The sequence below is a fragment of the Urocampus carinirostris genome, chromosome 1 (assembly GCF_059441175.1).
Source record: "Urocampus carinirostris isolate Australia breed hairy pipefish chromosome 1, RoL_Ucar_1.0, whole genome shotgun sequence".
Classification (NCBI taxonomy): domain Eukaryota; kingdom Metazoa; phylum Chordata; class Actinopteri; order Syngnathiformes; family Syngnathidae; genus Urocampus; species Urocampus carinirostris.
The window spans coordinates 64195330-64212038 of record NC_142349.1 but is presented as its reverse complement, the minus strand read 5'-3'; the positions used below and the strand labels follow the sequence as shown (position 1 = coordinate 64212038).

Here is a 16709-nt window from a genome sequence, read left to right as displayed (position 1 = left end):
AATGATCAGTTAAAACCTACATTAAGAAAGTGGGCTTGGAGCCTCCTTTTCAAAATTGGAAGGGTCCCTGCAGACTGATGTCCTCCGGCAGACTGTTCCATAGATGAGGACCAAAATGGCTGAATGCTAATTCCACCCATGTGTTTAATTCCAGTGTTGGGAATAAGCCGTTATGAATAACATAGTTCCATACTGGCGATATTTTTTTCTGTAATGGGGTAAATTACCGTTATTTATTCCGCCATTAGAATGCGGTTACCATTCCTGACGGTGAAAAGCGGTGCGTTACTGTGAATAAATGGAGACGAGACGTGTTGGCGTGGACGAGTATTTACTTTTGCGTGTGTCGCAAGTGAACTATAACATACAACTATAAAAAATAGCCCAGTAACAATGTGTCTTAATGTGTAATGTAGTTCTCATGTTATCAAGCACGTGTTATCACATAGCGAGAGGGATTGGATAGTCACTTTGTATTATTTTACTGTTGACTTTTGTTGTGAACAAAATATTTAAAGTGCAGTTGCCTATTTCTATTTGACCAGTGTTTCAAGTTGTGAGAGTTTGTTTGATTCATTTTACACTGCAGTGTTAAACACGCTTTATATTGTCCGACTGTTTACTTTTGTTGTACAGTAGCATATGTCTACTTGAGCAGTTGTCTGACCAGAGATTGTGATTTATTCTATAAATTTAAAGTCACTTTATATTGTTTTACAGTTGTTGAACAAATTAGTTGAAGTACAGTAGCATACGTCCATTTGACCAGTTGTCTCAGCTCATGAGAGTTAGATTCAATTTATTAAACTCATTTTATATTGTTCACTGCCGATTGTCATTTTATTATATTGTTTATTGTTTATTTTTGTTTGTACTTCCAGTTTATGATAAATCTGCTGCTAGTGAGGTGCGATAAATATCACAAGGTTCTATAACACAACTTACTACCCGTCTGTTCTTCTCAAATACTACTTTACTCAGTACATTTCAAATTATTTGAATTACAACAACTTCTTTCAAAGTAAAGGAAATAGTTACTTTCCCAGGTAACTAATTACTTTGAATATAGAGTAATTCAGTTAGTAACTCAGATACTTTTTGGAAGAAGTAGAGAGTAACTATAAATTATTACTTTTTTAACATAACATGCTCAACTCTTACTACATTTTATCACTAGTGCACATCCAAAAAGCAGTTTCTCATTTCTTTGAACAAGTTAGAGATGTTTTTGTACACTCACAAAAATAGTGTGGTACAATTCTCTGCTGTTTCCTACATTATCAGCTGCATCTTTCATGTTGGTTATAATGGATTATCACGGGTCACAATGGATTATAATGGGTGACCATGGAATTGTCTCGCCACCCGCGACATTTAGTCATTAGTTTATTGCATACACCTTTACATGTAAAAGATGTAAACACACTATGTCAACATGTGTCCTCATTTAAACATTTTCATGACTTATTTCACAAATCACTGTGAGGTTCCAACACGCCAATGCCGGCAAGAGGGCGCCCTGGAACGGATGGCCTGAATGAGCAAATCTGGTACTTTAGTATTTAAAGTGATTACACAACACCGATTAGACGCAGAACGTGTAGTGTCCCTCCCCACAATCATGCGGATTGGTTCCAAAAATTCCACGTGCAATTGATCTCAAGAAAATCATTTTGACGTTGACAGTTTGACCTCATATCCCCTAGAGCTGTGACGTTGCCGGATGACCACAATGTTCAAAACAATAGGGGGTCCTGTTGAAAAACAGACGGCCATTGTAGTAATCAGTAAATGCATAGCGCTCATTTCCGCTTTTGATTGCTTTGTCCAAGTTGCATGCATTGATCATCAAATGCTGCATAAGGTTAGTTTACCTGCCGTCGTGGACAATGTGCGTTCCATTATTTGCCTTTGCCTCCTTTTAGGTATGTGATTGTGACTTTTTCTCTTATGTTTATATAATATTGTCCAGATAGCACCCCGTTAGCATGCAGGCTCCCAAAGGCTTCCAGTTTTGTTTGGTCTAGGTCAGCCGCGTGAGTAGTCGGCTAGCTAGATGGACTGCCATGCTCGCTTTTTCCCACGGCTGGGTTCGGTTTGTTGCAGTTTTTGCTCCCGGTTATCCTGGCTGCTTACCACATGTTTTCGGTCATGTGTCAAAGCCTCTCCTTTTCTTTTCGTTGTTCTTCCGGGTTCGTCCTCCGACATCCGGCTAGCCTGCCATGCTCATTTGGTATAACTACGGCTGGGTTCATGTTTGTTGCAGTGGGAGTTTTTTGTTGTTGTTAGCTCCTGGTTATCCTGGCTGCCTACTGCGTGTTTTTGGTCGGCCAGCCTCCTGTTTTTCTGCCGATCTGTCCCGGGTGGCCCTTTTTAGCAGCCGGCCAACCTGCCATGTCCTGACTGGTTTAGCCCCTATTAGAGCTCTGTGTGGCACTTTTGGATTCAAAACCTTTTGGACTCAAAGCCTTTTCGACTTATTAGAATTTAAACCAGTAGGGTGACTGGCTTGCTAGGGGTCTGGTGTTCTTCACATGGCGTCACAGCTCAGGAAGTCAAAGAAGGCAGACTGTCTTTAAAATGCATCATCTCGAAAAAAAAAATTGTATATACAAATTACATATAAATAGATGTTCTGCAAAAAATCTTGTACTATTTTATTACATTTTATATGTTAAGGGCATCATTGACAGACCTTCATTTTCCCACTTGCACTGCGCTTAAGAAAGCCCTAAACGCCTCACTGTAGTGATGGGAAAGTGAAGCCTCGTGGAGCAGTGAGACCTTGGGTGACATGTGTCACACATTGGTTCATTAATCGATGTTTCATTCATTTCTTACTGGCCTATGCTGCACTAGTGGAGTCTTACAGCTGTTTCATTGTGATATCAAAACGAAGTCCTGAAGAATCAATCTGAAATCTTGATAACATGTTTTTCATCAACAAATAAATATATCAACGATGCATGTCTATAATTTAAAAAAAAAGTTTTTATGGATTTTATATTTAAAATAATTGTGTTCAATGAAGAGGGACTTAATCCTTTTCGTCCTGTGGCCATGGTTTCTCCAGCCGAAACTGAAACAATGAATGAAGGAAGTGACTGACATCACTATTGCTAAATATTAATGACTGACTAACTAACTAACTAAAACAATAATCTATCACTTTATCAGTCTGTTCTGAACACTTTAACACGCTACTGGTGCTGTGTCATTCAAGAACGAAATGGCTCTATGAGATGGCTCTTGGGAGTGAACGACAGGACCTGGCTCCCCAACAATCAAGAGCCGGTTCCCTTTGAGACACTTTTTTTCTTTTGTAAATGGTCAATATGCACTTTTCCCAAGGTGGAGGTACAGGGAAGAAACACTGACCAGTGCAGCAATAGACCTTTAATTCGATACACAGGAAGTCAGAAATTGGGGCAACAGTATCAAGATAACCAGAAGCAGCATTCGTGGTTCAAGACGTGAAGGCTAATGTTCAAATGTTCTGCATACGGTACTCGTGGTCAGGAAAAGAGGCAAGAGTTCGGTACACTGGAAACAAAAAAGGATGTGACAAACGAGGCAACGGTCTAGCACCCAACTGAGGAAACAGGGTTTAACTAGTCAAGTCAAGTCACATTTATTTGTATGGACTTTAAGCACAAAGAGTCTCAAAGGACTGCGCAGGCCACAACTACACCATCCCCGGATCTGAAACAGACATGCGGGCAAGAGAAAACTTAAAACCTTAACATCAAGAAAACAAGAAACCTTGAGGAGAGATGACGCAAGTGGTAATCCCCCTTCCAGGATGACCAGGCTGCGATAGATTTTGCATCAGGTAACAATACACAAAACGTAGTGAACATTAATTTGAGAAAAAAACCCCACATGTAATAGGGGTGGGACAAAAAATCAATTCATGTTTGTATCGTGATTTTATTTTTGGGGATTTTTAAAATCGATTTTTGTGACTTCATATCCAGTATTTTCGTGGTAGTATTGTTTCAGTATTTTTAGTGTATTTCCAGAATAATATATTTTTTAGTATTTAAAAAAATATATTTTTGTAACATTTTGTAACATTTTAGTAGTAGTAGTATTTCAGTATAATAGTGGGAGATTGATACATCTCGTTTGGAGTCATTGGTGACCAAACCCCCTAATTCCAACTCCTAATGCCGAGCGCCAAGCAGGGAGTCAATGGGTGCCAATGTTATAAGTCTTGTGTATGACCTGGGCGAGGCTTGAACCACCAATCTCCCAGTCTCGGGCAGGCGCCCTAACCCCACCAACTGGTCTATTATAAGGATAGTTATCATGGGTTTTGTGGTGTTTGTTGTGCATGCAGGCAATACACAAAGAGGTAAGTATTAGTTTCAGGAGCGAGCAGCAGCAAGTCAACTGCAGGAGAGAGAGTGGGAAAGGTGAGATGGCACAACATTCATTTGGACAGGTAACTTAAAATTAGTTTTATCTGGTTATATCAGTATCAGAAATTATTTTCCCCCAATTTCATTAACACTCCACTTATTGAAACATGAATATTTTGTTTGTTTGTTTGTACATGATTCAATTATTTGTTTGTTTGTACATGATTCAAATTGAATCTTTTCTTCCGGCGCCGTCACGAATGGCAGCCACTCCAGCAGCTCCCGTGTTATTTTCGATTGTTCTCTATTGTTCTCAGCTCAGGGATGCTGCTGGAAATGTGAATTACCCTTCGGGGATGAACAAAGTATCTATCTATCTATCTATCTATCTATCTATCTATTATGGTAGCGATATTTTTGGTCATTTTCTGTACTGAGAAGAAAATTACATGTTTTTGAGATGAAGTGTTTGAGGAGTATGTTATGAATGACAAGAGAGATTGAGAAATGAAATTGTGAGAGACAGAACTGGAGTGGTAGTAGAACTGAGCAAGCGTGTGGATATGAGAGTACTCGGGTAGTTTGGACACATGGACACACGACTTGTATGTACTCTTTACCTGGTTGTCGCCACCATGCGAGCCAAATAAACTATTTTTGTCTCATCAGACCAGAGGATATCTTTCCAGTATGTCATGGTCGCCATGGCGACCGGTCTGCCCCACCCCCTGGGCACCAGCTGAAGCAGATCAGCTAATTGCGTGGCTGCTATTTAAGGTTGGGTTGTGGGTATTGCGGGCGTTGGCTCATTACACATTGTCTGTTCTGTTATGCCTTGTCCTGTTTAGTTGAGTTGGAAGAAACCTGTGTTTGCACGTTTTTGTTAAAGCCTGTTTGTTCTGTCTTGTCCCTGAGTTTTGGACAACTTTTATTTTGGTAAATAAAAGTTTTGATCGTCACGCAATTGAGTTCTCCCTTCCTGCCTCCTGCCTCAGTTCTGGTCCGGTCACCCCTTCCACCTCGTGACACAGTAAGCCATGGCCTTTGTTTACGTACTTCTTTCTGTTGTGTCAAAACGACGTTTCTTAAGTGATGTTCAATTGAACTTTATCGAGAAATGAAATGAAATGATCTGCATTTATATAGCGCTTTTCAAGTCAATGACTTCCCAAAGCGCTTTACAATGTGCTCCACATTTTCCAATAGCGGCCTTGCAGCCATGTAAGGCGCTAACCTGCTTATTGGGGGAATTAGGGGTTCAGTGTCTTACCCAAGGACACTTCGACATGTAACACGGACAAGCCGGGATCCCTTGATCCCAAGACAAGCGCTCTACCTCCTGAGCTATTGCCGAAATGTGAAGGATGTACTCACTTTTGAGACATACTGTACAAGTCAATCCCAAAGGAGTGGCAGAGGACCCATATTCTCCCGTGAAGAGAAGGAGGCTATTTGTGCCATGGTTGTAGAAAACAATGTCATAAGATTAAAGGAGATAAAAAGTGCTATCATCGAAGACAACGCCCTCTTTGTAAAGATCCAAATAATCAGCATTCCGACAACACTCCAAATTCAGTATTGCCAATTGTCTTATGTTCACATTCATAATTTAGCTTTTGTCATTTTGCATTTTGATATTCTTTGCTGTCTTTGATTTTTTTTTTGCAATGACATTGTCTGTCAACAAATTGTAAAAACTGTAAGGATTATTGACTCTTGTCCAGTCTCTTGCAATTCATCTCCCACAATAAAATGTGTACATTACAGTTGTTATTCAAACTTACTTAAACCATCTTCAGCATTAAAGCCTTCTAGCAGAGGAACTGTTACATTGAGAAGATGACTAACCAATTTGACTTTACATAACTAATCAAGGACGTTTCATCATGACAGCACTGACATATCCATCTACACAGAATTTTAATTTTAAACGGAGTAACAACTTGTTCCGAAAAAAATAGCTTTTGCAGGTAATGTTGTGTTTTGGTACTTATTCAATGTGTTAAGAGAAATGACAAACTGTTCTAGGCAGATGACACTAAACTATATCTTCCGATGGAGGAATCTGCCACACTAAACTGTGGAAATTTGGAGGCCTGCCTCACTGAGATAAAAGAATGGATGTCCCTCAACTTCTTGCGCCTTAACTCTGAAAAGACCGAGATGCTAGTTATTGGTCCATCTAAATGCCGTGACTTGTTTTCAAAAACGGCTCTGAACATTGGCAAATGTAATATCACCCAGAGTGACTCAGTCAAAAATTTACGTGTCATATTTGACCCCGATCTGTCCTTTCAAACACATGTGAAGAATATTACCAGAACAGCTTTCTTCCATCCTTGAAACAACGCTAAAATTCACCCTATGCTGGCTCAGTCGGAGGCGGAGATTATAATTCATGCGTTTGTTACCTCCCGTCTCGATTACTGATTTAATTTTCCCCTATGTTACGGTCTGGAGCCTTCGCTCTGAAAATGCTGGTCTACTAGTGATCCCAAGAGCCAAGAAGAGATCCGCAGGTTCGAGAGCGTTCTCCATTCGGGCCCCGGTGCTGTGGAATGCTCTTCCCCCTGAGATTCGATCTGCAACCTCAGTGGAAATGTTTAAATCTAAGCTTAAAACAGACTTCTATAGCATATGAATAACCTATATTTTATGTTGACAATATAAGAGGATGGTGTCATAAGTCTGTAGTTTGCAATAGTCTTTGATCTGTGCGGCCCTTTGAGACTCTTTGTGATTAAGGGCTATACAAATAAGCATGACTTGACTTGATCTGGGGAACGTACTAGTCAAGTCAAGTCAAGTCATTTTTATTTGTATAGCCCTAAATCACGAAGAGTCTCAAAGGGCTTCACAGATTGTTACACTATATTACACAAACTATTTTCAAGCAATTGAGTAAATAAATGTAAAAAACAAAACAAAAGAAAATGAAACATAAAGAGTGTGATGTTTGACAATGATCGATACAAATATAGAATAAAAATCATATTTCAATATTCAACTTAAAATAATACAATATAATATTAGTAAAAATAAATAAATACATTAAAAACATTTTATTTTTATAATAAGTGATTTTATGTTGATAGTACATATAAATATATATGTGTATCTGTATGGTAAAATCTACTAAAAGTTCTTAAAATGAGCACAATTGTTTATTGTAGAATAACCGATATTCTGCAAATTTTTTAATGTTCTTTAAATTAAGATTATTAAATAAAATAGTGTTTCAACTGAAAAATAATGTTTTAATGAGCAAAACTATCTGCCATATCAATTGATTTTTCTTTTATTTTGTCAGAAAAGAAGGTTGGAGTAAAATAAGGAAACATCACTTGAAAATAATAAAATGGGAAAATAAAGAAGTTCTCAATTTATGAGAAAATACATTTGAAAATGAAGTGAAATAACAAAATTCTTTCTTTTAAGGTGAGATTTTAATGTTATTTTAATCAAGATTAGTCATTGGTAAGTATGACAAATAGTTTTAAAGTTTTTTTGGGAAAATAAGTTGGAAAAAAAAAGAAACAAAAAAAGGGCTGACAGTAAAAAGCCGGAGATTATCTTAGATTATCTTCTCCTTGACTGTTTAAACACTGTTCACAATAGTATAAATTATATAAATTTGTATTTTTTCTTTTTACTTTTTCATTTCAATGAACTATTTAAAGTAAAAAAAAAATCGAAAGAATGTTGTTGACATCCTCAAGAATCACAAACACAAAACACGAGGGATGAAAAGTGAATAAAGCTTTATTGACCCAAGCAAGAACACGTGATCAACATTCCAGGTGATTCATTTTTTTCCGCTGTAGACAAAACACAGCAAGTCATCTGACGGTTGCTCCTCCTTATCGCTGGTGTTTGGTTGTTTTTCACTTGCAAGTGGCAAGTCCGTAACCCATGCAAGCCCATTCGTTGGTCATCTCCATGAAGCCGGGGCCGGCAGCCATTCCGCTGGCTGGGTGTCAGGACAAGTAAAACATAATGATTAATATTTTTGAAAAAACAAAAAAAATACAAAAAAAAAAACACAAAACAAAGGAACTGACCTGAGACCAGATTGTAGAGGTTGCAGTAGTTGAGACCGTTGTCAAGAAGACTGGTGAACCCCAGTGAGGTGGACTGGCCCTGAAATAAATAAGTGATAAATAAGAATGCAGGACATCTTCTATTCATATTATCAACAGGATCCTACACATTTTTTCTCAAATGCGAAATAAATCAAGGCCAACTTACAGTCACGCGGCAGCCACCAGTCATGATGGTCGGGCTGAAGGTTAAGGTGATGTTCTCGGCAGTCAGACCGTCCGTCGAAGTGTGGTTGGCCGTGATGCCCAGAGGAGTGGCAGCGACCAGCTGGAGGAACATTTCCATTTTATTTCGCTTCTTTGACGTTATTTAATCAATAATTTTCTGAAAAGGACCTTACCATGTAATGACACTCGGGGCAGCCGTACATGGGGTTGAAGGCCTGGATCTGCATAACCAATCTGGTGCTTACTTCTGCACAGGTTGAGGTGAAGAGCCTGTAGAACACACAACATAAGATTAAATTGAATCTCATTTATATGTAAGGTATCGTTTAGTCAATAAATCAAATAATGTGGAGTCAAACAATAAAAGTCACAGAGTCAGATTTACACTTATATCTACATATATATTACTGTTCAAGGTTCACTGATCCCTCAACCGCCTGGGTCATTGGGGCACCACTTAGAAAGCAACTATAGACAGCTTCTATATATATATACACAGCATATATGTACTTACCAGAGAGTTCTACAGAAAGCGTGGTAGATGGGCATAGGGGGAACGGGCGCGGGTGCAGCAGACGCAAACAGGACCAGCCCGGCAAGGAGAACGAGAGTCTTCATGGTAGCGGTTGCTTCTGGAGTTTCTTCTGGGAAGGAAAGTCGAAGCGTCCGACTTTTTATAGAGGCGTCGACCGGCCAGGCTTGCTCACGCGCTCGGGCCTGACAATTGATTTGGCACGACTGAGCTCTGCTGACCCAACGTGATGCTGTTCTCTTTAAATCGAACTTTTTTTTAACAATGGGTGTTAGACAAAAGTACAGCACAGTAAGTTAAATGGTCACGGTCTGTGATAGACCTAAAGAAATTAAAATTTTAAAATTTTATATATACCTGTAGGTATCTATATCTATATATCTATGTATCTATCTATATCTATATATTTATATCTATCTATCTATCTATATATGTATATATATATATATATATATATATATGTATATATACCGTATTTTCCGCACTATAAGGCGCACCGGGTTATAGGGCGCACCCCGAAAAAATAGTTTTTGGTCCTATTTTTGACATATATAAGACGCACCGGATTATAAGGCGCTACAATGGGAACGTGGACAAAACAGTCAGATAGTTCAGTCCAACTTATTACCCCCTTAACATTCCGAAAGCTTGCAAAGACGCAAATACGTGTCGAGAACACGTGCGAATGCGGTGTCCGTAAGATGTCACTCAAATGCATCGTTCCATCATTCGGAAGGTAAAAGTCTTGGGATTCAAGAAATGATAACCATTCCTTCGTATCTATTTTCTTTTTCGCTCGCAACTTTACTGTGCATATGACAATAAACACTTGGAATTGAGTTTAATTTATAAATAGACACTCCATTCCATCCATTATCTGCACCGCTTATCACAGAAACATCGAGTTCAGTCTGAAACAAGACAATATAAAACCGGGAATAGCTCACCGAAGTCATTGTGTTCATAATAATGTGCAGGCAATGTCCTCTTATATCCGTGAGGGTAGTAAATCCAGAATACAATATTTACAAATACAGAATAGAAAAAAATGCTTTCTCTATGCCATCGGCCACATGCTATACGCATTCATCTTTTTCGGCCAATTGCAGGCTTTGTTTCGCTGTTTAAGCCAATGGCAGCCTGTACATTATAAAAAGGATCCGCCTCTTGACCTCCGAATAACTTTAGCCAATAGTGATCGATTCAACTGATGATTGACACATCTTTTTCGGCCAATTGCAGGCTTTGTTTGCCGTTTGAGCCAATGGCAGTCTGTAAATGATAAAAAGGATCCGCCTCTTGACCTCCGAATAACTTTAGCCAATAGTGATCGATTCAACTGATGATTGACACATCTTTTTCGGCCAATTGCAGGCTTTGTTTGCCGTTTGAGCCAATGGCAGTCTGTAAATGATAAGAAGGATCCGCCTCTGAACCTCCGAATAACTTTAGCCAATAGTGATCGATTCAACTGATGATTGACACATTGGTTAGCCAATGAAACGCCGGTAAATAAATCCCACCATCCACCGCGTACTACTTGGCGTTCGGGGGAAAATCGAGTCGGCGGCTGCAAGTTAGTTGGAAAACTTAATGTTGATCCATAAATAAGGCGCATTGTATTATAAGGCGCATGGTCAGCTTTTGAAAAAAATAAAGGCTTTTAGGTGCGCCTTATAGTGCGGAAAATACGGTACATATATATATATATATATATATACATATATATATATATATCTATATATATATATATATATATATATATATATATATATATGTAACGGGTGTAATAATAACTTTTATTTTATTGAAATTCCTGCTAAAATATGTGTATAGTTTTTGGTAAATGTCCTGCAATGCTGAGTCCAACAGTGCCATCTGCTGGTATGGGGTGGGGTTTGGTTTTGGCTTCTAACATGTGACCAGGAGGCGGGGTTTTGTCAGTTTAACCAGAGTACTACAAAGAGATCAAAGAGATCAAACCCAGCAGAAAAAGCTAATGTTGTGACTCATCAATTTGCAGAACTGTAATAATAAAAACCTCATCATCCAGTCCAGCGTGAATGTGGATCTTTGGTGGGACACGTACAACGCGGTTACATTGGTGCCGTGACCCGTGACTTCTATCAAACTCGCCGAACCGAGGACTGTCCTACCTGCCACATGAGCTCACAGTATTTGAAATTTTAGTTACATGAGCGATATTGTTTAGCTCATTACAGTGCAGTGTCACAGTGATACGAAGGCTGCTGATTTATTTTGTGATTTTGACTTATTTACATTTTTTTCTGTTAATCTTTGAAACATGTTTAATCAGAGCAATGTGTTAGCTCCACAATTTGACACACCTATTCACTTTGGCAGGGGCAGGGGCATGTTTACCCCCATCCCCTCTGATAATAGTTCTACCCCAGGTGGTGCGACACATAGAGTAGAGGCAAGTTCCAGTGTGAGCACCCATAATGCAGCTGACCAACATGCTAGCCTACCTTCACCTCAGGTCAGACCCACATCTACGCCAAATTCCGCGAGTGAAATTTCTGAGGGTTTAGCTGATCACATGACAAATATTATTCAGGAGATAGGACATAAATTGGCTGATAGCATATTCTCAAATATACAGTCACATAATATAGTAGCTCCTAACGCTGCTGCCACACAAGATGAAGCAAACAGATTGAGTCAGGTGGTAACGCAGAGAAAGGTTAAGGAACCGCCGTCATTTATTGGGGATGGCTCAGACTCAATAACAATACATGAGTGGGAAGATCTAATGAGGACATTTATAAAAAGGAGTGATGTGAAACTTGAAGAGCAAGCAGAGGAAATCCTTATACATTTGAGAGGAAAAGCTAAAGATGTAGTTAGGTTTAGCATTAGAAACAGTAATATAGACGTCTATACCCGCCCTGACATGATTTATAGTCTTCTCAGGAAATACTTTAGCTGTACCAAGTACTCTGCTGTCCCTTTAGCTGACTTTTGTTCAACTTTGCCCAAAGACCAGGAAGACCCCTATGACTACTGGCTGAGACTAAACAGAGCAGCTGACCTTGCCTCTGAGTGCTTGAGAGAGCAGGGCAAAACATTTGACAACCCTGAAATAGAGGTTACTCGCATATTTATTAGGAACTGCCCATGCAAGGAACTGGCACTCACTTACAGATCAAAAACCATCGAAAAGTGGTCAGCATGTGAGGTACTAGAGGTGCTGAATGAATACCACGCTGAGAAGAGCTACAAAGCAGATTCCCTACAACAACCTGCGAATAGAGCGGAAATTGCCGTACACAAAGCTGAGGTGAACCATGGTCCAACCCTCGTGCACGAGCCACCTCAGACTTCGAGCCCACAGTATGTCTCTCTAACGGACGTTATTAGTATGTTGGAGAAAGTTCTGATACGTGTTACCTCGAACCAGTTTCAAGAGAGAGGGGGAGCTCCAACCAGGCGACCTGGAGCCAGAATAAATGGTTTCACTGCCAAGCCATGTATCATTTGCAAAGAAGTCGAACACAGTGCTCTCTCTCATTGCCGAGACAAAAACCTTTGCTTTCACTGCCATGCCCCAGGGCATTCTCGACGTGATTGTCCAGTGACGAAAGTTGTCCCGCTGCCTCAGGGAAACTAACTGATCTGCGCTTAGGGGAGAACAGTGCAGATCAACTGAGTATACCTCCCACCACTAATGTGAAGCCTGACATGCAAGACAATAAATCAATTTATGAGTTGTATAGCAACAAGATACCTCCATCGAAGAAGCTGATCTTTCAGGGGTTTCAGAGAATAGCGGAGACTGACGAACTGTTTTACACACCTGTACTTGTGCAAGAAGGCCCCACTTTCAGAGCGCTGTTGGACAGCGGGTCGATGGCTTGTACAGTAAGTGAGGACACAGCTAAGTACCTCCTGCAGCAATTCCCTGATATGATGAGTTACACGGCCGATGATTATGTCATTGTAGGCTGCGGTGGACACCAAGTTTCTCCCAGAGATATGTACGACATTCACGTCACAGTTTACGGGTGCCAAATGATAATACCAGTAATGGTGGTGCCAGGCCAGACAGAACAGATGATCCTTGGCAGCAATGCCATCAAATATATTTTGACTCAATTGAAAAGTACTGATGGCTATTGGAGATTAGTTTCCACTCCTGACAACGGTCTGTCCGATAACCACAGTCAATTCCTGTCAATGCTTTCCAACACAGAGAGATGGAGAGGTGATTGCATTCCAGACAAGGTAGGGACAGTAAAGATCAAGAGTTGCGTGACGCTGAATCCACGGACCGAGTACGTTATTTGGGGCAAGTTACCTGAGTTGGCCGGGGCATCAGCGGGCAGCACAGTGGTCGTTGAGCCAACCCAATCTAAGGCTGCGCCCAGACAAGTCCTTGTCGGACGAGTTGTTACTCCACTCTGGGGAGATGGATGGGTGCCTGTTAAAGTCTTTAATCCCACGGACAGAGTTGTGGTGCTGAGAAGAAACAGGAAAATTGCAGATGTGTCTCCTTGTATCGCAGCGGAAGACCTGCCCAATGCAGAGGAGGTCAAGTGCAACGTGCAGAGTGTACAGAGCAAAGAGGTCCGACCCAGGTCAGAAGAGGACATGATGCGTGCATTGGAAGCTCTGGGACTGCAAGACATTGACCTGAAGTCATGTGAGGTTTCGCTGCAGTGTAAAGACAAGCTCCTTCATATCATCGAACAATTCGAGTCAATCTTTTCTCGCCATAAGATGGACTGTGGAGAGGCCAAAGAGTTTGTACATCGTATCCACCTTGTTGATGATAAGCCGTTCCGTCTACCCTACAGACGTATACCACCAAGTCAGTATGAAAAACTGAGGACGACTCTGAACGAGATGGAAGAGAAAGGAATTATTCAGAAGTCGACTAGCGACTATGCATCTGCGCTTGTTCTCATATGGAAGCGGAATGGAGAACTAAGGGTATGTACTGATTTCAGAAGGCTTAATGCAAGAACCATAAAGGATGCCTACCCACTACCGCATCAAGCTGATGCTTTGGCCGCACTTGGGGGAAATGCCTTTTTCTCCACAATGGATCTGACGTCAGGCTACTACAATGTCCCCTTGCACCCTGACGACAAAAAGTACACGGCATTCTCCTCACCATTCGGCCTTCACGAGTACAACCGGCTCCCTCAGGGACTTTGCAACAGCCCAGCAACATTTATGAGGATGATGATGTCAATATTTGGTGATCAGAATTTCATGAGCCTATTATGTTACCTCGACGATCTGATGGTGTTTGCCCCCACAGAGGAAGTTGCACTCCAACGCCTGCAGATGGTGTTTACTCGCCTTAAGGAACACAACCTCAAGCTCGCACCCAAAAAGTGTTTTTTCCTCAGACGGACTGTGAAATTTCATGGGCATGTCATCAGTGAGGATGGAATTCGGACTGACCCCGAGAAAGTGAGAGCGATAAATGACGTACAAGTCACTGATCTAATGGAGTCGGATGGCAAGACGCCATGCCCTAGTAAAATCAGATCTTTTCTAGGCATGGTGATGTATTTCCAAAGCTTCATTGAAGCATGTTCTGCGAAGGCAAAACCTCTGTTCAGGCTCACATCTGAATCTGGTGACAAGCATAAGCGCAAGAGAGCCCGCAAGAAAGGTCAAGTGAAGCTGACGCCTGCAGATTGGTCCGATGCATGCCAGAACGCCTTTGAAACACTGAAGCACGACCTCGTGACAGGTGTCACTCTGGCCCACCCAGATTTTGATGCGCCGTTTATTCTGGCTGTCGACGCATCCTTTGATGGGATTGGAGCAGTCCTGTCACAGCTGCCACCTGGTGGAAAAGTAGCCAGACCAGTCGCCTTTGCAAGTAAGACGCTCTCTCGCTCCCAGCTCAACTACCCTGCACACAGGCTCGAATTTCTTGCCTTGAAATGGGCGGTATGTGATAAATTCAGCCATTGGTTGAAAGGAAGACACTTTACCACGTGGACCGACAATAACCCACTTACATACATTTTGACCAAACCAAGACTTGATGCGTGTGAACAGCGGTGGGTAGCGAAGCTAGCTGCATACAATTTTGACCTGAAGTACATTCCCGGACCAAAGAACATCGTAGCCGACGCTCTGAGCCGTGAGCCATTTGTACGGTCATGTGTGGGTCATCGCCTTGTTACCGAGCCCTATACTTCGCTCTTGGACCAAGTCAACAGGGTGAACAACAGTACTGTGCAAGAGGTGTTCAGAGTATCCAACAATTGTCACACTGTTGTAGACGAGAGTGCTGGGACATCAGACGAGTCAGTAAAAAGGGCAATTCCATCAGGCTCCAATGGTTCTGTGACATCAGAAGAGGTTGCTGCTGTCTTCAGTGCTCAGTCCACTGGTGGCGTGGGTCAAGTGATGGGAACAGACGCCAACTTCAATCTTCTGCAGAAGGGAGATCAGTCAACGGCACTCCCACAGAGTCAGCTTGTTGGTTTACAAGAACAGGACAACACAATAAGCAGGACCATGTACTTTGTGCATAGACACAAGAGACCTACCAGGCGTGAGAGAGCTGTCGAGTCGCCTAGTGTGATGAAACTACTGAAGCATTGGAGCAGACTCACCATACAGAATGGCATGCTCTACAAAATAAGGAAAGATCCTCACATGGCCAAGAAAATCTTCCAGTTTGTGGTGCCTGATTCATTGAAACAGAAAGTCCTTCAAGGTTTACATGACTCAGCAGGTCACCAAGGCCAGAACCGTACTTTGTCTCTGGTGCGGCAACGATTCTTCTGGAATGGCATGGAACGTGATGTTGTGAATTATGTCAAATCCTGTCAGCGCTGTGTAGTAGGGAAAACACCGGAACCACACAACCGTGCACCACTCAAGAACATAGTCACCTCTGAGCCTATGGAGTTGGTCTGTATAGACTTTTGGACTGCTGAGCAAGAGAACAAGTCTGTAGATGTCCTGGTCGTAACTGATCATTTCTCCAAGATGGCGCACGCCTTCCCTTGCAGAAATCAAACCGCCAAACAAGTTGCTCGCCGTCTGTGGCAGGATTTCTTCCTTGTCTATGGTTTCCCACGGCGTATCCACTCTGATCAGGGAGCTAATTTTGAGAGCAAACTGATCAAAGAGCTTCTAGAGATGGCAGGGGTGCAGAAATCCCATACCACTCCGTACCACCCCATGGGAAATGGCATCGCAGAACGATTTAACCGAACATTGGGAGATATGATCAGAACCCTTCCCCCTCAGCCCAAAGCAAAGTGGCCACAAATGCTGCAGCAGCTCACATTCTGCTATAACTGCACAGAGCATGAGACAACAGGGTTTGCACCGTTTTACCTAGTGTTTGGTAGGATCCCTCGTCTCCCTGTCGATGTCATGTTTCAACATGCTAATACCAATGATGCTGTTGTCAGCTACTCTGACTTTGTACGCCATCTGAAGAAAGATCTACATGAAGCTGCTCAGATTGTACAGAGGAATACTCTCAGAGAACAGACTCGTCATGCCAAGCTGTACAACCGTAGGGCCAAAGGATCACCTCTC

General features: G+C 41.5%; 1 protein-coding gene across 1 annotated transcript; it reads right to left on the bottom strand.

Annotated features, from left to right (window-relative positions):
• Positions 1-8108: 8108 nt before the first annotated feature.
• Positions 8109-9270, bottom strand: LOC148376537 (uncharacterized). Its single transcript, XM_088320031.1, has 5 exons — positions 9147-9270; positions 8806-8902; positions 8613-8732; positions 8426-8504; positions 8109-8334 (listed from the first exon to the last, which is right to left on the bottom strand). The coding sequence occupies exons 1-5, from the start codon at positions 9248-9250 to the stop codon at positions 8249-8251; spliced, it is 486 nt and encodes a 161-aa protein (XP_088176157.1). The 5' UTR covers positions 9251-9270; the 3' UTR covers positions 8109-8248.
• Between the last annotated feature and the right edge of the window lie 7439 nt (positions 9271-16709).

Excerpts from the sequence above, each read along its gene's own strand:
- LOC148376537 (XM_088320031.1), bottom strand. The coding sequence starts at position 9,250 with ATGAAGACTCTCGTTCTCCTTGCCGGGCTGGTCCTGTTTGCGTCTGCT. Across the intron at positions 8,733-8,805 it reads GCCCCGAGTGTCATTACATG|CTGGTCGCTGCCACTCCTCT; the intron begins GTAAGGTCCTTT and ends ATGTTCCTCCAG. Across the intron at positions 8,505-8,612 it reads CTGGTGGCTGCCGCGTGACT|GGCCAGTCCACCTCACTGGG; the intron begins GTAAGTTGGCCT and ends TATTTATTTCAG.